This window comes from Oppia nitens, unplaced genomic scaffold, assembly GCF_028296485.1.
Source record: "Oppia nitens isolate AA-2021 unplaced genomic scaffold, nextdenovo-longstitch-racon4-pilon3 scaffold27_pilon_pilon_pilon, whole genome shotgun sequence".
NCBI classification, from domain to species: Eukaryota; Metazoa; Arthropoda; class Arachnida; order Sarcoptiformes; family Oppiidae; genus Oppia; species Oppia nitens.
Window position 1 is genome coordinate 282,501 of NW_026533207.1, and position 27,609 is coordinate 310,109.

The 27,609-nt window shown below is 27.1% G+C and overlaps 4 protein-coding genes across 5 annotated transcripts; 3 read left to right on the top strand and 1 right to left on the bottom strand.

The window, feature by feature from the left end:
• The first annotated feature begins 1,484 nt into the window (after positions 1–1,484).
• On the top strand, positions 1,485–3,632 carry LOC128954373 (uncharacterized). Its single transcript, XM_054299948.1, has 5 exons — positions 1,485–1,534; positions 1,955–2,600; positions 2,655–2,836; positions 3,035–3,182; positions 3,316–3,632. Exons 2-5 carry the CDS (start codon positions 2,165–2,167, stop codon positions 3,630–3,632), a joined length of 1,083 nt encoding a protein of 360 aa, XP_054155923.1. The 5' UTR covers positions 1,485–1,534; positions 1,955–2,164.
• A 10,622-nt stretch (positions 3,633–14,254) lies between these two features.
• On the bottom strand, positions 14,255–15,784 carry LOC128954374 (uncharacterized). The gene is made up of 2 exons (XM_054299950.1): positions 15,751–15,784; positions 14,255–15,633 (listed from the first exon to the last, which is right to left on the bottom strand). Exon 2 carries the CDS (start codon positions 15,551–15,553, stop codon positions 14,255–14,257), a length of 1,299 nt encoding a protein of 432 aa, XP_054155925.1. The 5' UTR covers positions 15,554–15,633; positions 15,751–15,784.
• A 989-nt stretch (positions 15,785–16,773) lies between these two features.
• LOC128954403 (uncharacterized) lies at positions 16,774–18,313 on the top strand. Of its 2 annotated transcripts, XM_054299981.1 has the most exons (3): positions 16,774–16,803; positions 16,913–17,272; positions 17,360–18,313. In XM_054299981.1, exons 2-3 carry the CDS (start codon positions 16,997–16,999, stop codon positions 18,269–18,271), a joined length of 1,188 nt encoding a protein of 395 aa, XP_054155956.1. In that variant the 5' UTR covers positions 16,774–16,803; positions 16,913–16,996; the 3' UTR covers positions 18,272–18,313. The 2 variants fall into 2 exon arrangements, with proteins under 2 accessions (XP_054155956.1, XP_054155955.1); XM_054299980.1 differs by having other exon boundaries at positions 16,913–18,313.
• A 3,558-nt stretch (positions 18,314–21,871) lies between these two features.
• On the top strand, positions 21,872–27,590 carry LOC128954375 (uncharacterized). The gene is made up of 7 exons (XM_054299951.1): positions 21,872–21,911; positions 22,285–22,912; positions 23,371–23,552; positions 23,620–23,767; positions 23,874–24,169; positions 25,957–26,810; positions 27,578–27,590. Exons 2-7 carry the CDS (start codon positions 22,477–22,479, stop codon positions 27,588–27,590), a joined length of 1,929 nt encoding a protein of 642 aa, XP_054155926.1. The 5' UTR covers positions 21,872–21,911; positions 22,285–22,476.
• Positions 27,591–27,609: the final 19 nt, after the last annotated feature.

Below are 27,609 nucleotides of genomic sequence, written 5' to 3' on the forward strand. Positions count from 1 at the left end.
TTAATAAAAACTTAAATTTTAACAAAAAAAAAATAAAATAATGTATTTAAGATTTAAAAATAGTTGATAAAAGCATTAATGATACACTATGAGTTATTTTTAGTATTTTAATAATTTTTAACTTTTAACATAATTAATTTTTTAAACAATACTTAATGTTTATAGTTTGTTATATATTTTTATTTTTATACAAATACTGACTGAATACTACTTATTTAACTCAAATTTCGTTAAAGTTTAATTATATTAAGTACAAAATTGAAAATATTTTTAAATTTTTTATTTAAAATTTAAAAATTATTAATAAAAACATAAGTATTTATTGTTTTATTAACTTCTTAAACTTATATTTAAATTGTAATATGATTACTCTTTTCAACAAATAGGTAATTTTTAATTTTTTAGTTTATTTTAATTAAAATAATGTTATTTTTTGATGACTTTTAACGTTATTTTAACTATTTTTAATCAATAATTAGATTTTTATAAATATTATAAACATAAAAACACTTACTAAAATAGTATCAACTAAAATTAAAATTTTTATAAATTTCAAAAAAATTTTCGGCGCCTTCGGCGCCRAAATTTTAGGGGGGKTCATTTCTCCTCGTTTTTAAGCGACAATTTTTTCAATTTGGTCAAAAAGTCTGGGGGGGTAAAATCCCAATTTCTCGATCTTAGGGGGGGGTATTTTGGCCTTACCCCCCCCCTACCCCCCCCCTTACTTAACCCTGATATATACAGTATATTGTATACAATAATCTTATCATTGTATCACTGTATATATTATATATATATATATATCTAAAATAAGTTTAGTATTAAATTAAATTAAAAGTTATATATATATATATAATTTAATTTTTTAATTTTTATAATTTTAAATTAATTATGGATTTAATAATACGATCTCAATACTATAATGATGTTGAGTATTATAAACATAATTCAATAATTGAATTATGTATTGAAAAACTAAACTTAAATTCAAATAAACTATATATGGTTTGTCAGTTATTTATTAAAAATTAGTTTTATTAATTTATTATTATTATTACTTTATATTCAATATAATTATTACTTATTATTTATTATTTTTTAATTAATAAATACAAGTCTGATATCGAAACGGGTCGTCAATGGACTAGAGGTCAGGTACTTGAATCGGCCCTTAATTTTGGTCAATACCTGATCAGCGATTGTCGACTAAAAACAGGAGATATTGTTTGTTTTATTACACATAACAATGACATTCATATGATTGCATTGTTGGGTGTATTGGCCGCCGGAGGTGTCTATACATCATTGAATATTACGTCCACTGAAAGTATATTTTAATTTATTTATTTTACACACAGATAAAAATAATTATATAATATTTTTTTTAATTAATTTTATTTTTTTTGAAAAATTATAATAAATAGATGAAATAGTCGATACAATTACAGAAATTAAATCAATAACTATTATAATTGGTTACGAAAAAAATATTAAATTTCTAAGACAACTAAATAGAAAATTTAATAACATTAAGGTAACAAAAATAAAAAAAAATTTTATCTAAATTGATTATAAATTAAATTATAAAATATTCATATAAATTACTAAAAATATGTTTTTTGAAACATAATTATTTGAAAAAAATAAATTAAAATAGATTTTTAAAATTTTTAAAAAATATTTCTAAATCTAACTTATCTAAATTAACACTTATATTATTATTATTATTATTATTTTTTATTTAGATAAAATTATTATAAAAATTGAATTAGTATTAATTCAAATAAGCTCTAAATACTATATATATATATATATAAATACATTATAAATTAAATTAATTTGTTAAAAATTACAGGTAATATATAAAATTTATTTTATTAGAAATAATTTTTTTAAGAAAAAAATATAGATATGTTTATATAATTTAATTAATTTTAAACAAAAAAATTTTTAGTCAATTTTATTGCTCAACGACAATGATGTTGTAGTTGGAGAAGAACATGATATCCCTGACCAGCAGCCAGTTATCCATGAGGACAGTCGGTCAGTGGAAACTATACTGAAAATAACAACAACAGCTGAAGACAACAACATTACTAATCAACAACAACGACGACGACAACTATCGATTGTCGGACAACCAGACGATTTGGTAACACTAGAGATGTCCAGCGGTTCGACTACTGGCCATCAAAAAGCTATTATTTGGACAAACCGTCAGTGGTTGGCACTGATGGCCATTGAACAGCATCGGGAAGTACTGCCGCTGACCGCTGCGGACATAATGCTATCGCGAACATCGTTTCACTTAATGGGTGTACGCTATCTATTCTATACGATAGTAGCCTCGGGTAGCGCACAGTTAGTCATAACTACTAATAGACTACCCAATGATAAAATATTTCAAGCAATACATGACTATAGTGTGACCATGTATTTTGCTGTACCGACCGAACTATGGTTTCTGGCCAAACATTACCGTAAATATGATAAACAATATTTGAAATCATTGCGTGACCTACGAGTTGGCGGCGATTCACTAACTAATGAAGTTTATAACAAAATCAATCGATTGTATGGATTCAATAAATTTAGAAGAAGTATAAAAATTATTAACTATTATTAACTAACTATTAACTAACTATAATATTTAGCTTATGGTATGTCTGAGTGTGGTTTAGTATTTATAGTGCCGTCCAGTGAACAGAATATTGCTAACCATACGGACAGTATTGGCAAAGTCGGTCCCGGACTGGAAGTCAAGATTATTGACACAATTAGTGGCAATAGTTTACCGGCCAATCAAACGGGACAGATATGTATACGCGGACCAACTGTTAGTATAAAACTTAGTTATATTAGATATAATAGACTATATATATTAGCCGAAAATTGGTAGGGGCCCCTAATTTTTTGTATTTAGGCCAGGGGGGGGGGGGTAAAGCATACAAATCTCGATCTAGACCATCTTACCCCCTACCCCCCCCCTTCGTACCATGATATATATAAATATATTATTTATTTATTTTTATAGCTAACACCTGGATATTATGGTAATCCCAGTGCTACCAAACAATTGTTTACCACCGATGGCTTCCTATTAAGTGCTGATCTCGGATACTATGATGAGAACGAGTACTTCTATTTTGTCGACCGATTGAAAGATGTTATTAAATTTGATGGTTTGATTAATACAACAAAAATAAAATAATAATTTTTTTTTAACTAAATAATAATAATTTAAAAAAAATATTATTATTATTTAGTTAATTAATTTACCGTAAATTTTAAATTCAAATAAATATTTTTTTTCAGATAAAAATATTTCGCCAAAAGAGCTGGAATTGCAACTAATGACACATCCGTTGGTCGATATGGCGGCTGTTTTGGGTATCGATGACCAACAGTACGGACAGATACCCCGGGCTTTTGTTACACTTATAGCCACCGATACCGCCGACAATACTGATGATACTGATGGGGTGATGAAGCTAAGGGAACAGGATATACAACAGTATGTCAATGAAAGAGTCAATGTATACAAACAGTTAAGGGGTGGTGTTAAAATAATTGATAAAATGCCCATGACCAGTTTGGGCAAAATTAGCAAGGCTAAATTAAGAGAGATATAATATGTCTAAATTAATAGCAACAAACTATTTAAAAAAAACTTATAAATTATAAATTAAGTTTATAAATATATATATTTATTTATATACCTTATATATTTATTTATTTATTTATATACATATATATATATATATATATCAATTGATAAATTAAAATTAGAGAAACATTTAAAACACAAATTATTCATTATAACTGTTTAAATAATTATAATTAATATTATATATTTTGACTTTTGTTTGACTATTTTTTTTTTAAAAAAAATATACTTTAATTTAAATACAATAATCACATGAATATGCTATCAATGAATAACTGAAATCAATTAGTATTGAATATACAGTATATTAATGTAAAGGTTTACTGATACACGCCGAGAAATATTGGCGCTGTAGTCAATTGCTGGACGATCGGAGGATTCAAAAATTATACATTATGCGTGGCTCCTGGGTTGCTATGACGGCAGAGTAAACAGTCTGTGATTGGTCGACAGGTTTGGGCGAGTGTCAGCAATTGAAACTGTTTACCGGAATTAGTTGTATTTTTTCGATATCGAATCGACATCGAATAAAGTCGAATAATGTCGAAAAAATTCAGAAATTTCAATGTCTTACGATTTTACAGAACCATTTTGTCAGCATTGATAATGTCTGACACATTATTAAAGACAGTACTTCAACGTACTTTATGGACGACCGTAAATGCTAATTAATGGAACTTCCGGTTTGACGATAGATTGCATTGAAACGTACTTTATGTGTGATCATAATCGTAATTTATTGATATTACAGACAAAAAAAGAATTTACAAATGCTGATACTTATCATATCAGAAAAAATACATAAATAACGTTTGATTTTATATATAGAAAAAATATACTTAAAATAATGGCGCGTAATACAAAAAAAACATAAATTAGCAAAAAACACGAAATTAAATGATTAAATATTCTATAAATTTATATTTATAATAATTATATACAGTATAATTAATTATTATAAATAAAATATCAATGAAAACAATTACAAAGAATAGTTGATTTTAAACAAGCACAAAAATATCTAATACTAATATAAGTACCGATTTTTTTAACCGCTAATTAATGCGACAAGATTATCGATAAACTGCTTGTCATTGGCGTCGATGTTGTCCATATCTGTTGTCTTCCGATTGTAGATCAGGGCTTCAATGAGGTACCAAAAACAGCGCGCTTCTTCTGTATGCTGACGGCCTGTCAAATGGCGATACATGACACCGAGTGTTAGTGCGTCCAAAAGATTAGAACAACTGGCAATTAGGAGGTCGCGTTTGTAGGCTGCCAACTGCGTACAGTTTCGTGAGATGCGCGACAAATCGTCGCCAATGAATGACTCTTTGGTGGCAGGACTACTGACAATACAGCTGCCGTCTTCGTTAGATCCATCGCCGACAATCGATGATAGGCTGTCTGTTGAAACAATAATCATAACATACGGAAACTGGTAATTACTTGGTAAGATGGCCCGTTCCTGTTTTGTAAGCAGTCGGCCTACAATCACTTTATTACGGCACTTTGACAACAATTCCAGTAGAAGAAAACAAGCCATACACTTTCGGTAGTCATCTAAGTTTTCAATATAGGTTTAAAAAAATATCAGTAGTTTTTTTTGTTATAAATTGAAACAACTACTATATTTACTAAAAACCTTTTTTATCGTTAAATATCTTAATCAACGAATCAATATAGACTTTGTCAATGGCACAGTTGTCTATAACGTCGTTGTCGTTGTCTTCGTCGTCATCGCCGACGCTTTTGTAGCCAAACAATAGTTTTTGWTTATTGAATATCTTATTGAAAATCATAAGCGTCTTGTTGTGCACATTGATAAACAACCGATTAGTATAGATTGAAGACAGAGTTTTTGTTCCGGCACTCAATGCCCGAAAACTGTAAATAAGCTATGATTTCGGTAAACAAACAATATAATTAAATAATTTATTGATGAGTTGTTTAAATGTTTCAGATGCTGCTGGTGTTGTTGTTATAATTATACTAATGAGGTGATAATTCGCTGTATAAAACTTTTGAATTTTATATATTAGACAAGTTTTTAAAACTAATTGATAAAACTAAACTAAACTACATTTTGTTCTAATCTACTCTTAAACGTGTAGTAGTCGCTACTAGATTCGCCGACTGAGTTGGTAATATTTTTTTGCATCAAAATTGGTGTCTGCAACTTCTTCGACGGAGACATCGGCGTATCTGAAACCAAAACTTTTCCGATAGTTTTAGTATCGTCAGTATTTGACTTACTGTTGTCGTCTGAGCTTTCGCTAGAAACTAATTGATAAGATTGTCTTATCGGCGGCGAGTGGACAACAAACAAACGACTTTTGACACCACCACCGCCACCACCAGCACCATCATCGCATGGATTTTCAGTTGAACTGGAAGTAACTATTGGCATTATCTGTTGCTGATAACATTGCAGACGACTTTGTCGATCCTTCAATACATCCGTAAGTAGTATGACAGGATTATGCATTACTGAGGCGTTTGTTTTTTTCTTTTTTTCCGACGGTTGCAACTCTTCATCGTCATCATCACTATTGGCACCCRCGCCCAGTGGTCTCAATGAAAGTCTGGCCAATGACAAACTATYATCTTTTTTCACTGACGTCTGCTGGACTGATCGGTCCAGTGAGTTGGCTTTTTGCGGAGMCCTTCGCTTTGACTTTTGACGTAAATTGTAACACTTTGGCCGAGATTTGAGAATCATTATCTCATCTCTGTCTTGATTACTAGACTATTGGGTCTCATTTAGCAAATCTAATTCAGTTACTTTGATGACAAGAAAAATTTTTTAAAAATCATTAGTTTAGTTTGATTAGAGGTAAGTTATATGTTTAAATAAATATTGCTGACCAGAGTTTTGAAGGCGTTTTTGACGTCTTTTCGACTTAATACTCGTACTGTTCCGAGCATAATACTTTCGATTATAAACAGATTTCAGGGCTTTATTATAAACACAATTCTATCAATTGATATAATTAGAGAAAAACTTATTTGTAAGCAAAACAAAATTTTGTAATCAACTAAACATCAATCAATCAATCAAACTACTGATATCTAAATACTAACAAATGTGTCGCCAATAGTTCCTATGGATTCGGGATACTTTAAACTGAAAATATACGCTAACAAAACACGTATATGCGTTCCGTGACCGCTATGCTTGTTATCCTCCGAGGCTTTGTTTCGAAATGACCTTTAGTTAAAAAGTAAAAAAAAATTATACTAATTTCATTAAAATTAGATTAAAAAACATAAGCACTGAATAAAACAGTGCTAATTTTTCATTACGAATCATTATTTGAATTAATTTGTTTTTTTTATAACAAACTTTTCGTATTGGTCGCAATGTCTTAAGAAAACATTTCTTAGAATTTGTCTATCAGAAGATTTCATTAACTGTTTGCCAGTGTTTAGTTTGTCCAACACTTTTACTTCGTATTCATCTGACGCGTCAAACTGTGGTAATAATGGTAATGATTGGTAGCAATGTGTGCTGGTTTTGATAGTGCCGACATCGTCATTACCAATATCAGGGGAATCTGTAAACGACAAAAATACAAAATAATCATCAGTTCTTCATTGTTTGGCTTAAGATCACAAGTAGCGGCGTCTAAACTGTTTGACTTGACTTCCAAAGTTGACTTGTATTTGGAGACATCTAAGCGCGGCATTACTGACATCAATGTGTAGCCATCAATACAAGTGTCCCATGATTTTGAAGCTGATCTGCTAAGTGTTTTAGTTAAGGGTTCAGAAACATTGGTGACGATGACATTTGATAATGTCTGGTTAGGCTTAACATTTTCGACAACAACATCTACTTCTTGTAGTTTCGGAATCAATGGCTGAGGCGATTGTTGCGGCGATTGTTGCGGCGATTGTTGCGGCGATGGTGATGCCGACGATAAGTATTTCATATGATATTTGGCTACTTTCCTTTTATTTTTTGAACAATTGGTGGCCGGATCGTTGCCGTCGGTGTCTTGCGCCGGAATCAACTCCTCTTCGTGTTCATTAGTATCCATAATATCATTGATATTACTTTTTTCCGTAACAAATATAATCAACGTTTAAAACAATGGGTTTTGCAATGAATTGCAAAATTTTCAACTAATGAAATAACTCATTACTCATAATTTGACTGCAAATTACAAAAAACTAACTGTTGTTATGCCATTGAGTGGTATAAACTTTAATCAATTAACTAAACTATGACAACAATAATTGAATAGAAAAACCATTGCTTATTAAAATTAATAACAAAATAATACACTAAAAAAGTTTTTTACTTTTATTTTTTTCAATAAAAATCCAACCACTAAACAGGTTGTAAAAAAATTGGGGTACTTTTAAATTTCTTAAACAAACATTTGTTTTTAAATTAAATTATTTGATAGAAATAAGTACTAATTTATATGTAATTTATATGTACAATACATTGTAACTGTATTTTATAAACTTTGACTAACATTTACATAAGTTGAAAAAACTGTTGTTTTAGTTGTAGTTTTTTTTAAGTTATTCACTAAATTATTATTGATTAATATCTAAATTTAAATCAATATAAACTATTTTGGTATCAATGGAGTGCTATTGTTTAAAAGTTTTTGCCACCGAAACCGAGTTTAAAGACCATTCATATAGAGTACATTGGTCTAAGGGCCAGTACTTTAGATGCCATTATGATGGATGTGATAAAAAAGTCGAACCGAAAACATTTAAAGACACTTCAAACGTCACTGATGATATTGAAATAAAAATGAAGAAGGAATTTGATTCGCGTTGCGGTAGACATCTACGAGAACATAAATTAAAATCAACACAATATTTTAGAAAGTATGTCAACAAGTCCAAGTCCAGCAGTCGACCGAAAACAACAACAATTGTACGAGTGCTAGATGAAGACCAACCCGTAAACATGACTGATGAGAGCTTATCAAATAATCCTGATATGGACACTGAAATAAGTGAATGTGATTACGATAATACTGATAGTGGATCGCATAATATCGAATTTGATAACGTAGATGTTGGCAGTTTTTTCTCTTCTGACGAAGACGTCGATACCATTACTGCCGACCAGCTTTCAGACGTGACAGTAGCTGGACTTAGTGTAGATGAATACGACGACTACGTCGACGCCTACGAAATAGATGACAACAATTATAACGATTATAATATTCAAGATGTTGTGTCGGATATCAACGAAACTGGCGGTTGTATGATTCAATCGGAAAACTGAGCAAAAGATATCGTTAGCAGTGCATTTGAAATGAGAGCCAACATTCTGGTGTACATGAATCAGTGGAAAGACAGAATACCCGAAAAGACATTGAGTCAATACACTACGGGACTCATCGACATATTGAAGACAGTGTTTGCCACCAACGATGAGTACAAGAATCAGTTTTCGGTTTTGAAGAAAATAATCAAATCCAGATATCTTCAGCGCGCATCAATCAAACGTTTGTCGTCGTATGTGGACTATAGTCGCTACAAGAAATCTTTGGCTGACGACACCATTGAAACTGCTTCGGTGGTTAGCAATGAAAGCAATGTAAGCGCTGGCCCATCGCAACCAAAAAGAGGACGTCCGATGAAAAAATCAAATCAAAGTAGCAGTACAGGGTCTATAATGGTAGACCGAGCTCTGCAACCGGCAAAGAGACCTGAATTTTGTTGTGTCTATTTTGGAGACACTTAAGAAAAAGTTGGCCACCGATGCAGCATATAATTTATTAATTGCAGATAAAAGTATAGTAAAAAAAATCTTAAATAAAATTTTGATTGATTTTAATAAATTTTTTTTATAGATCGTCCCATAAACCCAGACTATTATACATCGTTCAAAGATTGTAAAATATATGAAGATTCGGATCTAAAATTGTACGACGAGTGCCCGGATAATGAAGTACCGATGCTTCGCATACAACTCTATGCCGACGAGTTTGTCATACATCCGGGCAGATATAGTGCTCGTCAACAGAGTTTGATGGGCATCTACTTTACCGTCGACAATCTGGGCTATGCGTGCCAGGCTTCGAAAATGTCCATCAATTTGATTTCACTGATCAAATGCGGCAAACGCTCATTTACTGCCAATGATATACGAGACATTTTTGGAAAATACATATGTCGAGAACTCAACGATCTATATGCTGAAGGCATCGTTGTCAAACGGGTCAACGGCCAAGAGTTTTCGGTCAAAGGACAGCTAACACACTTGATTGCCGACAATAAAGCCTTTCATCAGATGTTGGGTCCTCAGGAAGCCTTCCATACGGGCTGTATCTGTCGGACGTGTTGTGCAGAATACAGTGACATACAGAAATCAAAGTCACTGAAACACAATGAGTGCACTCTACGTAAAATGGATTTATTATTGCTTAAACTTAAAATTAATAACTAAACTAAATATTATTTTATTGTATTGTTTTAGAAGTACGAATTTTTCCTGCGTTTGTCATTCATTATCGAACGGGTCGATAAAGACATATTCAATACTAAAATATACACATGTATATTTAATGCTTCGCCGAATTGTTGAAGTTATATACGACTATCGAGTAAAGCGCACATCACTTGACTCACTCGAACATACTGTCACTATATTTTTAAATCAGTTTAGTAAGTCGTTTCCTGAAGAGACAATTACACCGAAAATGCACTATTTGGTCCATTACGCGCACATGATTCGCGAGTTTGGACCACTCATTCACTATTCAACAATTCGCTACGAACGAAAACATCAATACTTTGCCAATATTGCCAGAAGAGGCACCAGCTTTTTAAATATCTGCCTAACTCTCACTGAATATCATCAATTAGCCAGTCAATCACATGACTACAAATTCACTATTCAATCGGTACTGGAATCGAATAAAAACAACTACAGTATAATTAAATTCGATACACTACAGCAAGATGAACAGCAGCTAATCAATGGTAATTTAGGAGATGCGCGACAACCGTACACAGCACAAGACAAACTGTTTCGTTTCAGCGCTCTTAACCTTCAACACATTAACCTCAAACAAAACAAGTTTTATGTCTGCCGATTTTCGGAAGCCAATATTTACGTAAAGATTGTGCGAATTATTGTCGATCCAGTCGTTTACAGTTATGCCCTCATTGCTGAACAATATGATACTCTAACGTTTGAGACAAACTTGCACGCCGTTAAGATATCGCCAAAGCCGAAAACTGATACTCAAGAGGCGCGCGATGCTCATATGGATGGCAGACCGTTAAGAACACTTGGTTTAATTAGACCCGAACATATTGTCATCTATAGCGAACTATTAGAATACGAGTCGAAATATACCACCGGTGAACACTTTGTCGCCAGAGTTACGAAATAATAATGGTTGGTAATAAACTGTAATTAATTTATTTATTAAAACTATAACATTAATAACAATATGAACAATACTTATATCTAGTATGTGTTTAATTTGAATGTTTTTTCGATATTTTTTTGGGTATTATTTTAATATATTAATAATTAACTTAGTTTTAATAAAAGTATTTCATGTTTCATAATATTCTAAAAAACAATTAATTATATCTATATTTTTTCATATTATTTATATAGTTATTTGTCTATTTTTTTATTTAATTAATAAATTACAACATTTTCATTATTATAATTTGTTTGATTTTTCAATATATATATATATATATAATAAATTTATATTCAAGTTTAGACAAATTAAATCTACTGATTGATGCACAACAAAAAGTTTTCGACTGATTAGTTTCCGATTAAATCAAGGAGTTGTTGTATAATTAATTTACTTCTTCAGTATTTTCGGCTATAATGACTATAATGTTTGCAAATATATTCGATATTTTTTTCTCTTGTCCAATAGATGTCCTGCTAAACCGCATTTATTATTCAGAATTTTAAACTAAATTGTATATAAATAGAAATTCGAGTTTAGCAATGATTAGTTAGTCACTATGCTCAATAGGTGTCGCATGCAAATTATAACTGTTCAGCATTTTTCCTAACTGATTGTAGATTTTGCAAATTATATCGAATAGTATATCACTCTAACCGGTAGATGTCGTATTAAAACCATCCCAGTTTAGCAATTTTAATTGTTAGTTATCGATTTCCAGCTAATTACAAACTAATACGCCAGATAGCGTATCACATTTTTCATCGACTACTTCCTGAAATTTAGTTGTTCAGCATCTGTACATACTAACCCGATGTTGGCGCCTTTTCGCTAATTCAATCTCATGCAATGCTTGCTCCTGATTGGTCGGAGCACTTGCCTTGATGTCCCACTCCTATACATAATAACAATAATCTAGGACATTCACCAAAATTTGTGCATTTTTCTCTACACCTACATTGATTTTTCTCGGCGTGATATTAAAGTAAATAAATACATATTTTTTTAAAAAAAATCATTAAATTGTTTGTATAAATGTTTTTTATTATAATAATTTGTAATTAATTTTCAGTCAATCAGTAGTTTTTCAATCATACAGTAGTTTGTGTTGTAAAATGTGATGTCAATGATTGTAATTAATTGTTTTTAATATTAAAAAATGTTTTACCAATCAATTATCACAAACATCTATCCATTAATCCTATTGTCTACTCTTTTGATGCCATCATCAAACAGATCAAGTGTTTAATAATTAACAGATTGATTGAATTGAATAATAATTTCAAATAAATTTAATCAATAAACAAACAAACAAAAAAAGTATACATCAAATTAGTGTCAAAATAAATGATCAAATGTATAGCTAGAGTATAAGTAATTATTTAATATAATTTATGTTTACAATTGAGTTATTATAAAAATGATTTTACAATTTAAATGTGATTTTAATGATTGCAATAAAAAAATTTAAAAAATTAGATTAATAGTCATAAAAATGTCAAACATTAAGAGATTACATAATATATATTATGATATATTAAAATTCAATTATATTATAATTTTTTAAAAAAATATTTAACACAATATTTTATATAGATTAAGAAAGTCATAAAAATGTCAAACATTAAGAGATTATATAATATATATTATGAAAAATATTGAAATTCAATTACAGTTAAAACTTATTTTTAAAAAAAATATATTTAACACAATTAGTGTGTGTGTGTGAAATAAACGATCAAATATATAGCTAAAAGTACAGTAATTATTAATATAACAATTTAAATGATTGATATCAATAAAAAAAAATTATTAATATTGTCATACAATAGATTGTCGTTAAATAACATTAAGAGATTATTATACCGTATTATATATATTATGAAATATTGTAATTCAATTACAGTATATTTTTTGAACACAATTTTCTTCCAAACATAAACACTTTGATCTGACCATCAAACAGATCCATGTATTTCATATACAAATGTTTGATTTTCGACCTATCATTGGATAGCAAATACTTGTCAATAATAGGTCGGGTTATTGTCAACTGTTTTGGTTGGCCATCGATAAGTAGACCAGACAAATACGGTAACGATGCCAACTCTACGAGCGTTGCGGTAGTTATAGATGCCGTACCGCTAATGACCAGCGATTGTAGACGCGGTAGATTGCGACCAATATTGCGGCAAAAATTATCGCAATCTATTACCGATTCGTTCCAGTTTATCATTAAAAGTTTTAACCGATGCATACGATTCAGTCGATCGCTGGTCAACTGTTGGCCGCAACCGTTATCCTCTCTATAACTAATGAACGACAGAACTCTCAGTTGTTTGTTGAATACAATTATTATTATTATTGATTTGGTATTCAATGTATGTATTAATATTAGTAGTGTTGTGTTGTATTTTTTTTTTTTTTTTTTGTTAAATTTACATTTTATAAAAACATTTATTTATTTTTAATCTGATATTTATTATCATTATATTCACTGAATTACAAGAGACTATTGAAGATATAATAAAAAAGTAAAGATCACTGAAAACAATGACCACAACAACAACAGTCAATCAGTAGTTTTTCAATCATACAGTAGTTTGTGTTGTAAAATGTGATGTCAATGATTGTAATTAATTGTTTTTAATATTAAAAAATGTTTTATCAATCAATTATCACAAACATCTATCCATTAATCCTATTGTCTACTCTTTTGATACCATCATCAGACAGATCAAGTGTTTAATAATTAACAGATTGATTGAATTAAATAATAATTTCAAATATATTTAATCAATAAACAAACAAACAAAAAAAGTTTACATCAAAATTAATGATCAAATGTATAGCTAGAGTATAATTGTTAATACAATTTATGTTTACAATTGAGTTATTATTTAAAAAATTATAAAAACAATTTAAATGTGATTTTAATGATAGCAATAAAAAAATTTAAAAAAAAATTTTTTTATATAGATTAAGTAAGTCATAAAAATTTCAATCATTATATACCGTAATATATATTATGAAATATTAAAATTCAATTATATTATATTTTTTTTTTAAATTTAATACAATTTTTTATATAGATTAAAGAAAGTCATAAAAATATCAAACATTAAGAGATTATATAATATATATTATGAAAAATATTGAAATTCAATTAAAGTTTTCTAAATTTTCTTCCAAACATAAACACTTTGATCTGACCATCAAACAGATCCATGTATTTCATATACAAATGTTTGATTTTCGACCTATCATTGGATAGCAAATACTTGTCAATAATAGTTCGGGTTATTGTCAACTGTTTTGGTTCGCCATCGATAAGTAGATCAGACAAATGCGGTAACGATGCCAACTCTACGAGCGTTGCGGTAGTTATAGATGCCGTACCGCTAATGGCCAGTGATTGTAGACGCGGTAGATTTTGACCAATATTGCGGCAAAAATTATCGCAATTTATTACCGATTGGTTCCAGAATATTGTTAACAGTGTTAACCTATGCATACGATTCAGTCGATCGCTGGTCAACTGTTGGCCGCAACCGTTATCATTGGTATAACAAATGAACGACAGATGTCTCAATTGTGTCAGATTTTTATTGATTGCGGCAAATAGTCTGTCCATTAGTTTGCCGTCAATTTTGGTCAACAAAATGAACACAAATAGTCTTAATTGTGGCATTTTTTTCGACAACAAACCGATTACTACAGACTGATTGTCGACGTTTGATAGCATCGCACACATCACCGATATGTTCAACGATCGTATCTGTTGGCCATAAGTGTCGGCAAATTTGCTAAACAATGTCAGCGATTGTTTGTTAGACAGGTTAACGTTAAACGATTTCAATCCAATCGGCAACCGATTGACGCGGAAGTGACTATCGGTAAATAAATCGTCACTTCCAGTGATCTCCACTGTCTTTAAATGAGGCAATCGGTCGCAAACTTTGTACAGTAGTTGTCGATTGAATTGTTTATTATTATTATTGCCGTCAAACTTGAATGTCTGTAATTGTTGGCCAAATCGGTCGATAAACGCCTCAAATATCGCGTCTACGATCGGCCAGAACTCAGTAACCTTTTGTCCTATTGATAAGTGTGTCAATTGGTTGCAGTGTTTGATAAGCAGATACAGTAAACCGTCAAAGAAATTGATATCTTTTACAATAACTGTTGAAATGTTTGGACACTTTTTAACAACGGTTTCAAACAGTTTTAACTTTTTAACATTTTTTAGTGTCATCTCGAAAGACATCCGTTTGAATAGTTTGTCATCCAATACAAGATGCGTTTGACCGGTAAATATCAATGACTGCCACTGTTTGGACACCGATTCTAGTCTTAGTTTGTCATCGATTGGCAAATAAGTGAACAATAGTTCCGCCAAATCATCGCCGAAGCGATCAAACGAGTCATTCATTGCTGTCATCACTGATGGTGTTGTTGTGGTCATTGTCTTCACAAGTAATCTTCAGTAAGGGTTTTGTTTTGTCTCAACAAAACTTGTCAATCAATTTAATCCACAAAAAAAATCTATTGAAAACAAAACAAAAATAATTAAATCATTTACTAATTTTCAGTTAATAATCAAACACTTTATACATTCAATGACAACAACAAACACAACACAAAACTACTACTAATACTTACATTTGATTTACAAATCAATTGTTTTAATAATAATAATAATAATAATTGTATTCAAAATGCAATTCAAAATCAATGACAATGAATATAACACAAAACTATTGCGCAATACTATAGAATAGATACTGGCAGGAAAAGCTTACTAGCTTAATTTTTAAATAAATTGATGACGTAGTTTATTAAACATAATAAAAACTTATAAAAAATATCATCATGTACATATAAACTATTACTAATTTGCAAATAATAACGTAAAATTTTAATTTAAAAATTAAGCTAGTAAGCTTTTCCTGCCAGTATCTACTATAGAAATTACAATTTAATTATTATTATTATTTGATAGACTGATTGGTCCTTAAAAAAAATAATTATAATACATATTATATCTAAACTTTATATTATTAGTACATTTCTATATAATAATTAATGTATTATTTCTCAAATGTTTTCAATTATATCAAATGGTACTAAATATGTTGAATACAATTAAATTGAATAATATTTATTTAAATTTTTTTTGTACAAAAATTTTATTAAAATTTTTTTTTATTTGCAATAAATAATGTCTAATAAAAAATAATATTATGTTTTTTTTAAATGTATGAATAAACTATAAATTATTAGTACAAAAATTTGTTAATATTTATTTTTTTGTACAAATATATTCATTGAATTTGAATACAATTATTATTATTATTATTAAAACAATTGATTTGTATTTCAATTGATTTATTAAATAATATTTTTCAATAAAATTTTTTTTTTACAAATTTAATAGTATTTAACAGATTATAAGTACCATTTGATATAATTGATCTAACATTTAGAATCAATAGATTAATTAATACATAAAATAGTACTAAATATCAGTTTAGAAAATATAATTATTTTGAGCGTCAAATGTCTATCAATTAATAATAATAATAATAATAATAATTAAATTGTAATTTCGATAGTATTGCGCAATAGTTTTGTGTTATATTTTATCATTGATTTTGAATTGCATTTTGAATACAATTATTATTATTATTAAAACAATTGATTTGTAAATCAAATGTAAGTATTAGTAGTAGTTTTGTGTTGTGTTTGTTGTTGTCATTGAATGTATAAAGTGTTTGATTGTTAACTGAAAATTAGTAAATGATTTATTGATTTTTAAATTTAGTTTTCAATAGATTTCTGGATTGAATTGATTGATGAGTTTTGTTGAGACAAATCAAAACCCAACTGAAGATTACTTGCGAAGACAATGACCACAACAACGACAGCAATGAATGACTCGTTTGATCGTTTCGGCGATGATTTGGCGGAACTATTGCTTCAATATCTGTCAATCGATGACAAACTTAGACTACAATCGGTATCCAAACAGTGGTTGGCATTGATATTCACCGGTCAAACACATCTAGTATTGGATGAAAAACTATTCAAACGGATGTCTTTCGAGATGACCGTAAAAAATGTTAAAAAGTTAAAACTGTTTGAAACGATTGTTAAAAAGTGTCCAAACATTACAAAAGTTAATGTAAGAGATATCAATTTCTTTGACGGTTTACTGGATCTGCTTATCAAATACTGCAACCAATTGACACACTTATCAATAAAACAAAAGGTTACTGAAGTCTGGCCGGTCGTAGAGCCGATATTTGCGGAGTTTATCGAGCGATTTGGCCAACAATTGAAGACATTCAAGTTTGACGGCAATAATCAACAATTCAATCGACAATTATTGTACAAAGTTTGCGATCGATTGTCTCACTTAAAGACAGTGGAGATCACTGGAAATGACGATTTATTTACCGATAGTCACTTCCGGGTCAATCGGTTGCCGATTGGATTGAAATCGTTTAACGTAAAACTATCGGACAAACAATCGCTGACATTGTTTAGCAAATTTGCCGACTCTTATGGCCAACAGATACGAACGTTGAACATATCGGTGATGTGTGCGATGCTATCAAACAACGATAATCAGTCCGTAGTAATCGGTTTGTTGTCGAAAAAAATGCCACAATTAAGACTATTTTCGCTGATTTTGTTGACCAAAATTGACGGCCAACTAATGGACAAACTATTAGTCGCAATCAATAAAAATCTAACACAATTGAGACATATGGCGTTGATTTGTTATACCGATGATAACGGTTGCGGCAATCAGTTGACCAGCGATCGACTGAATCGTATGCATAGGTTAACACTGTTAACAATATTCTGGAACCAATCGGTAATAAATTGCGATAATTTTTGCCGCAATATTCATCGCAATCTACCGCGTCTACAATCGCTGGCCATTAGCGGTATGGCGTCTATAAGTATCGCTACGATCGTAGAGTTGGTATCGTTACCGCATTTGTCTGATCTACTTATCGATGGCGAACCAAAACAGTCGACATTAAACCGACCTATTATTGAAACGAATTTACTATCGAATGATAGGTCGAAAATCAGACAATTGTATATCAAATACATGGATCTGTTTGATGGTGAGGTCAAAGTGTTTATGTTTGGAAGAAAATTGTGTTAAGTATTAAAAAAAAAAAAATAACAACAATTTTTTTGTTAACTGTACCGGTAATTGAATTTCAATATTTCATAATATTTATATATTACGGTATAATCTCTTAATGTTATTTAATGACAATTTATTAATAATTTTTTTTATTGATATCAATCATTTAAATTGTTTTTTTTAACATTTATATAATAACTCAATTGTATTAATAATTACTGTAAATATCAATAAGTACTTAATATTTTTCATAATATATATTATATAATCTCTTGAAAATGTTTGACATTTTTTAATGACTTTCTTGAATTTGTTTAAAAATAATTATTTTTTTTAATAGAAATTTTTTTATTGCAATCATTAAAATTACATTTAAAAATTGTTTTTTTTAACATTTATATAATAACTTGTATTAATAATTATTGTACTTTTAGCTATATATTTGATCGTTTATTTCATACACTAATTATTGTTCACTAATTTGTTTTAAACTTTTTGTTTGTTTTATTTGTTTATTGATTAAATTTATTTGAAATTAATTACTAATCAATTCATTTATTCAAAAAAAAAACAATTTTCAGTTTCAATTAAATGAAAATATTTAATAATTGTAATAAATAATTATTAAATAATTAATTGTAATAGATTGAAAACTATTTTATTTAATCAATATTTTTTTCAACAATTAACTGTTAAATTTGATGCTTTTTTTTTGCTGATTATTTGTTAGACAACATTCAATTGAATAACACATTCAATGCATTTTTATTTATTATATAATTTTTTAAAATTATGTTTTGAAATTATAAAATAGTGAAAAATAAATTTTTTTATCATCCCTAGTAAATTAAACGAGTCAGTGGGGAAAAGCAAAATTGGGGGGGGGGAATAGGGAACTGTAATGACCGATAATCTACATATTTTTTTAACGGTATTTAAAAAAACCGGTAATTAATTAATTAGTTATTAACAGTGTTTAATAATAAATGACATTTGTTTCATAAAAGACAGATTATTCATTAATAATGAATAGGTTTCAACAACAAAAAAATATTCAACAAAAAAAATTGTCAAATAAATTGATATCATTTATACTGATTGTTGTAATGTTTGGACAATCAATTCAAATAAACAAATAGTATTTGTTTTTTTAACGAATAATATATTTAAAAATCTTTTAAATATATTATTAGCAATTTTTTTTTTAATTTTTAATCTTTAACTATAATAGTAAAAAATTTTCATTAATTTTTTATCAAATACTAGATGTGTTTGTGTATTGAATATCAATGCCAACCAACTGTTTGGACACCGATTCCAGTCTTAGTCTGTCATCGATTGGCAGATATTGAAGCAATAGTTTCGTCCAAATCATCGCCGAAGCGATCATCAAACGAGTCATTCATTGCTGTTGTTGTCTTCAGTGTTGAAAACTCGTCAAACAATTCAATGATATCTATTGATAACAATAAAAACAACAAATTAATTAATAATTCACTTAACAATCAGTGAATAATTTCAAATTCAAATTTACCATTGATTTTGATCGCTTGCTTTTTTAGGGCAATAATTTTTTTTAACTAATTTGTTAGTAAACTATTTTTTTAAATTTAAATTTATTTAATTTATTTTTAAAATTAATAAAATATATTTGAAAAATTGTATTTATGAGATCCATATGCAATATTGGATCAACCAAATAGGATATGTGGGAAAAATGAAAAGGAGAGGGGAAAAATTTCAATAGACATTTAACAAAAGCAATATAACGTTGATTAGTGATTATATTTTTTGTTTAATAAATAATAATTATTATTTAATTATTTATAAACTCAGTAATATACTATTTTTTTTGTTTAGTTAGTTATATTTATTTTTAAAAAAAATTAGTGTTTAATTAGTAAGAAGTTTAATTTGTGCATAACTATGGAAATAATTGAAAATGTGCATGTTCATTTTTTAAAAAAAAAATAAATAAAAATAATCACGAATCATTTTACTAATACAACTGACTATACAGTATGTGATGTTTTAATATAGTTTAATTATAATAACAATTATTATAATTATTATAGTAGTATAATTATTATAGTAGTATAATTATATCAATAGTATAATTAATTAGCAATATATATAAAATAATAAATTTTATTAAATTATTAATATTTATAATTTAATTTTTTTAATTAATTTATTAATTAATTATTAATTATGGATTTAATAATACGATCGCAACACCACAATGATGTTGAGTATTATAAACATAATTCAATAATTGAATTATGTATTGAAAAACTAAAATTAAATGCAATAAATTGATTGCAATAAAACAAATTAAAAAATTTAACACAATTTTTTATATAAATTAAGAAAGTATTAAATTAAGAGATTATATAATATTTATTATGAAGTATTAAAATTCAATTACAGTATAATTTTTTTTAACAATTAATAATTAATACTCTACTAAATAATTGGATGCAATTATTTTTTTTATTTTTTTAAAATTTACAATTAAAATAATAAGTTTATTAGAAAAATTATAAATAAATAATATTTGAATTCAATAATAATAATTATATATATATATATTAATTATTTGATTATTAAAAGGTTTGTTTTCATTAATCTCTATATATATATATTATATATATCTATGTATTATTCTATGACTGAATGACTGACTGTTTTGTTGAGCTTTTAAAGTATAATAAAAACAAATCAGTAATTATTTTATATATTTAGTTAGTTATAATCATTATTTTTGTTTATGATTTGGCAAAAAATTGAAAATTAGTTTTTTTTTTAAATCTAAATCATGAATCATTTACTAATACAACTGTATTATATATACTGCCCTATCATTAATTATCAATATATACTGTATATATATATATACCGTATATATATGTAAAATAAGTATAGTATTAAATTAAATTATAAATTTTTGATATTTATATATTATATTATACAGTATATATATAATTTAATTTTTATAATTTTTATAATTTAATAATTAATTATGGATTTAATAATACGATCGCAACACCACAATGATGTTGAGTATTATAAACATAATTCAATAATTGAATTATGTATTGAAAAACTAAAATTAAATTCAAATAAACTATATATGGTTTGTCAGTTATTTATTAATTAAAAATTAGTTAATTATTATTATTATTACTTTATATCCAATATTATTATAATTATTATTATATTATTATTAAATCTAAGTCTGACATCGAAACGGGTCGTCAATGGACCAGAGGTCAGGTACTTGAATCGGCCCTTAATTTTGGTCAATACCTGATCAGCGATTGTCGACTGGAAACGGGAGATATTGTATGTTTTATTACACATAGCAATGACATTCATATGATTGCATTGTTGGGCGTATTGGCCGCCGGAGGTTTCTATACATCATTGAATATGTCGTTCACTGAAAGTATATTTAAATTAAATAATTAATTTCACACAAAAAAAATAATTATATAATATTTTTTAATTAATTGATTTTTTTAAAAAAAATTTATAATAAATAGATGAAATAGTCGATACAATTGCAGAAATTAAAGCAATAACTATTATAATCGGTTACGAAAAAAATATTAAATTTCTAAGACAACTAAATAGAAAATTTAATAACATTAAGGTATAAAAAAATAAAAATAAAAATTTATCTAAATTGATTATAAATTAAATTATAAAATATTCATATAAATTACTAAAATATGCTTTTTTGATCATAATTATTTGAAAAAAATAAATTAAAATAGATTTATTTAAAAAAAAATTAAATCTAACTTATCTAAATTAACACTTATATATTATTATTATTATTATTATTTAGAAATAATTATTATAAAAATTAAATTAGTATTAATTCAAAAAGCTCTAAATATATATAAATACAGTATAAATTAAATTATTTAAAATTAATATATAAAAATTTATATTATTAGAAATAATTTAAACAAATATAGATATGTTTATATAATTAATTAATTAATTTACAAAATTATTAGACAATTTTATTGCTTAACGACAATGATGTTGTAGTTGTAGCTGAAGATAATATCCCTGACCAGCAGCCAGTTATCCATGAGGACAGTCGGTCAGTGGAAACTATACTGAAAATAACAACTGAAGACAACATTACTAAACAACGACAACAACTATCGATTGTCGGACAACCAGACGATTTGATAACACTAGAGATGTCCAGTGGTTCGACTAATTGTCGTCAAAAAGCTATTATATGGACAAACCGTCAGTGGTTGGCACTGATGGCCATTGAACAACATCGGGAAGTATTGCCGCTGACCGCTGACGACATAATGCTATCGCGAACATCGTTTCACTTAATGGGTGTACGCTATCTATTCTATACTATAGTAGCATCAGATAGCGCACAGTTAGTCATAGTTAGTAGTAGTCTATCCACTGATCAAAAATTTCAAGCAATACACGACTATAGTGTGACCATGTATTTTGCTTTACCGACCGAACTGTGGTTTCTGGCCAAACATTACCGTAAATATGATAAACAATATTTGAAATCATTGCGTGACCTACGAGTTGGCGGCGATTCAATAAATAATGAGATTTATAACAAAATCAATCGATTGTATGGATTCAATAAATTTAGAAAAAGTATAAAATATTATTAACTATTATTAACTAACTATTAACTAATTATTAACTAACTATTAACTAACTATTAACTAACTATTAACTAACTATTAACTAATTATTAACTAATTATTAAATAACTATTAATTAATTATTAACTAATTGTTAACTAATAATTAACTAACTATTAACTAATTATTAACTAATTATTAACTAATTGTTAACTAATAATTAACTAACTATTAACTAATTATTAACTAATTATTAACTAACTATTAATTAATTATTAACTAATTGTTAACTAATAATTAACTAACTATTAACTAATTATTAACTAACTATTAACTAACTATTAACTAACTATTAACTAACTATTAACTAATTATTAACTAATTATTAACTAATTATTAACTAACTATTAATTAATTATTAACTAATTGTTAACTAATAATTAACTATTTATTAACTAATATATTTAGCTTACGGTATGTCTGAGTGTGGTTTAGTATTTATAGTGCCGTCCAGTGAACAGAATATTGCTAACCATACGGACAGTATTGGCAAAGTCGGTCCCGGACTGGAAGTCAAGATTATTGACACAATTAGTGGCAATAGTTTACCGGCCAATCAAACGGGACAGATATGTATACGCGGACCAACTGTTAGTTTTTTTTATATATAAAAATTATTTTATCTTAAACTATCTAATTATTATTTTTGTTGATTAGTTAACACCAGGATATTATGGTAATCCCAGTGCTACCAAACAATTGTTTACCACCGATGGCTTCCTATTGAGTGGTGATCTCGGATACTATGATGAGAACGAGTACTTCTATTTTGTCGGTCGATTGAAAGATATTATTATATTTGATGGTTTGTTTAATAAATAAAAATAAAATAATAATTTATAAAAAAAAATATTATTTAGTTAATTAATTTACAGTAATTAATCAATAAATCAAAATATTTTTGATTTTAGCTAAAAATATTTCGCCAAAAGAGCTGGAATTGCAACTAATGACACATCCGTTGGTCGATAGGGCGGCTGTTTTGGGTATCGATGACCAACAGTACGGACAGATACCCCGGGCTTTTGTTACACTTATAGCCACCGATGCCGACGACAATACTGATGATACTGATGGGGTGATGAAGCTTAAGGAACGGGATATACAACAGTATGTCAATGAAAGAGTCAATGTATATAAACAGCTAAGGGGTGGTGTTAAAATAATTGATAAAATGCCCATGACCAGTTTGGGCAAAATTAGCAAGGCTAAATTAAGAGAGAAATTTATTACTAAACAATTCATTTAGTTTACAATTGTTTTGTAATTTTTGTGTTGTTGTTGTTGTTGTAATTAATTTAACAACAATAAGTCTAAAAAGTAATTAAACTTATTATTAAAATTTGCTATTAGTATTCAAGTATTGTATTAATGTACGATATAATACATTAAAGTATATTATATGATATTATAATTAATACAGTATTATTATATACATAATTAGATATATAATTTTTATTATATAATTATTTAATACTTAAATTTAATTTTTTAAAAATATATATAATTTACTGTATTGTTTATATTGTTGTTAGTATTAATAAAAATAATAATTATTATAATATCAAATGATTTTTTAATTTATACTTCATATTATTTAATTAACAAATATTTTATTTTTTAAAAATTATTTTTAATAATATTTAGCAATCAATATATTTTAGTTTTTAAATATTGTAATTTAATAACTAAAAACTAAACTTTTTTACAAACAATTTTAAATAATAGTTATATTTAAAATTTTTGGTTTTATTATAAAAAAAATATATCAATATTTATAAAAATCTTATTAAATCATTATTATTAACAAATTTTATTAACAATTAATTTATAAAAACAATTACTATTACAATAATTATTGTTAAACTTATAATAATGTATTTTTTTGTCATTTCAATTAATTTATTATTAAAAATTAATTCAATGTTTGTTTTATACAATGGCTTAATAAATTAGATTTTTTGTTTTTGTAATTTAAGAAAATTAATTTAATATAATGTAATAAATTTTCTAAATTATTTATAATATTAATAAATAACTAATAGATGTCAACATACAATATTATAATATATTGTAAATTATAAATTTACAAAAAAATAAAATAAATTTATTACACATTACTACTGTATATATACAATGTTTATTGTGTTGTTATTATTAATTATTATTAAATATAATTATTAGTTAAGACTGTATTATTATTAACATAATAATTATATCAATAGTAATTTAGTAGTTTTGTAATTAAATTAATAAATAAGTTTGTAATACTGTTTTTATATAAATATTTATTCAATTGATTGATTGATTACATATACTGTTTGTTCAATATAATTACTATTATAATAATAATAATTGATTTGAAAAATCAAATGTTAGTATTTATTTTAATAGTAGTTTTATTGTATTTATCAATGAATTCATAATATATTTAAATTTTATTAAATTATTTGTTTATTTCTAATTTTTTATATATATATATATATAATTTATAATATTCATTGAATTACATGAAAAAAATCAATAGACTATTTGAAAGTTAATAAAAAGTTAATATCACTGAAGACAATGACCTCAACAACAACAGCAATGAAGGATTCGTTTGATCGCTTCGGCGATGATTTGTGTCAACTATTGCTTCAATATCTGCCAATCGATGACAAACTAAGACTACAATCGGTGTCCAAACAGTGGTTGGCATTGATATTCAATACACAAACACATCTAGTATTTGATGACAAACTATTCAAAAGAGTTTATAAAAACTCATTGATTGACAACAAACAGACAATTAATTTGTTTGAATTGTTGGTCAAAAAGTGTCCAAACATTACAACAGTAACTATAAATCATTTTCTCAATTATTTTGATTTATTGATTAAATACTGTCACCGATTGAGACATTTGTTACTGAATTATACTGATTGGCAAACATATAACAAATCATTTGATTGTTTTTGTCTGAAATTTGGTCAACAATTGCTGACATTTAAGTTAAGCGGAAAATTCATCGAAAGAAATCAGATATTGTTTTATAAAAATGTCGAAAGTCTGGCAAACTTGAAGACAGTGGACATCACTATAAACTGGCGAACAAGTCTTGGATTGGATATCATCATCGGTGACAATAAGTTGTATTCATTGCCGAAAACTATACAATCGCTGTCACTAAAAGTGGTCAACAATTCTATTAAATTATTTATTAGCTTTACAGCCACTTATGGCCAACAAATCACTACATTGGATCTATTGGTCGATGAATTTGAAAATAAAAACAAATTTCAAAAGAAACTGACCGGCGGTTTGTCACAAATGCAACAATTGAAACAACTGGCCATTAGATTGCCCGCCGATGGTTTCGGCACCGATCAGACCGTACGACTGTTGACAACAATTGGCCGCCGGTGTCGACAACTGATAGAGTTTAGCTATTCATTAAGCCATTCATCGACTACTGGCTTAATTGACCGAATATTTACGGCAATCGGTGAACATATGTCACCACAATTGAGACGATTATCAGTGAAATGTCTTGGATTGAAATATTTGACACAATCTCTATGCAAGAGTAGTCGGATAATCGGTGATCAGTTTTTAGGTGATATTCATCGCAATCTTCCGCGACTACAGTCTATACATTTGGACAATACGTTCATCACTGAGAAGTCGATCCGGGCTTTGGTACAGTTGGCACATCTCAGGGATGTCTTTCTCCGATGTGATGGACATCCACTGACAACAAGTGAATCCTATATTAGACAACATTTACTAAATGGTACTAAAGTTAAACACTTGTATATTGAATACTGGGATTCAATAAATAGACTACAAGTGTTTAAATACGGAAAGTATTTATATATTGATTATATATTGATTTGTATTAATTTTGTATAAATCATATAATTAATTACAATTAATATATTAGTAATATTATTGATAATTTAATATTAGTTTTATAATACTTATAATTAGCTTTAATTATATAACAGTTATTAGTTTATAATTATATACTGTACTAAAATATATTAATATTATATAATCTCAAACCATTGATAATATTATAATTATTTAAATACTTTAAATTAATATATGATTGTAATTCATTGTTTTTTTAATATAAAATTGTTTGCAATTTATAAAAAAAAAATAAATTATATTATTTATATAACAAGAAAACTCTCTGTAAATAAATTCACTGTTAATAAACACTAAACTATAAATAAACTAAAATCAATTGTGATTATAACAGATGCTATAAATATTTTTAATTATAGTACAATACTTTCAGTAAAATTAATTATAATTCTAATCATTTAATTATCACACTAATAATACATACTTTTGAAAACTTTTATTATTAATTATTATTATATAAATATTAGATAAATTGAAATTTATTATAGAGTTATTGTCTGTTAAATTCTAATTTATTTATTAAATTTTTGTAAATATGATATATTATTTTGCTGTTTGTTGTTATAAATTAAAGTCAATAAATTAGATATTGTTTACTAAAAAAAATGTTTTCAATTTAAACAAATAAATAATAATAATTAAATGTAAAAAAAATTATATTACATTTGTATTAATCACATTATAAATAACTAATATATAGATGTCATCAATAATAAAGTGTTATTCAATCAG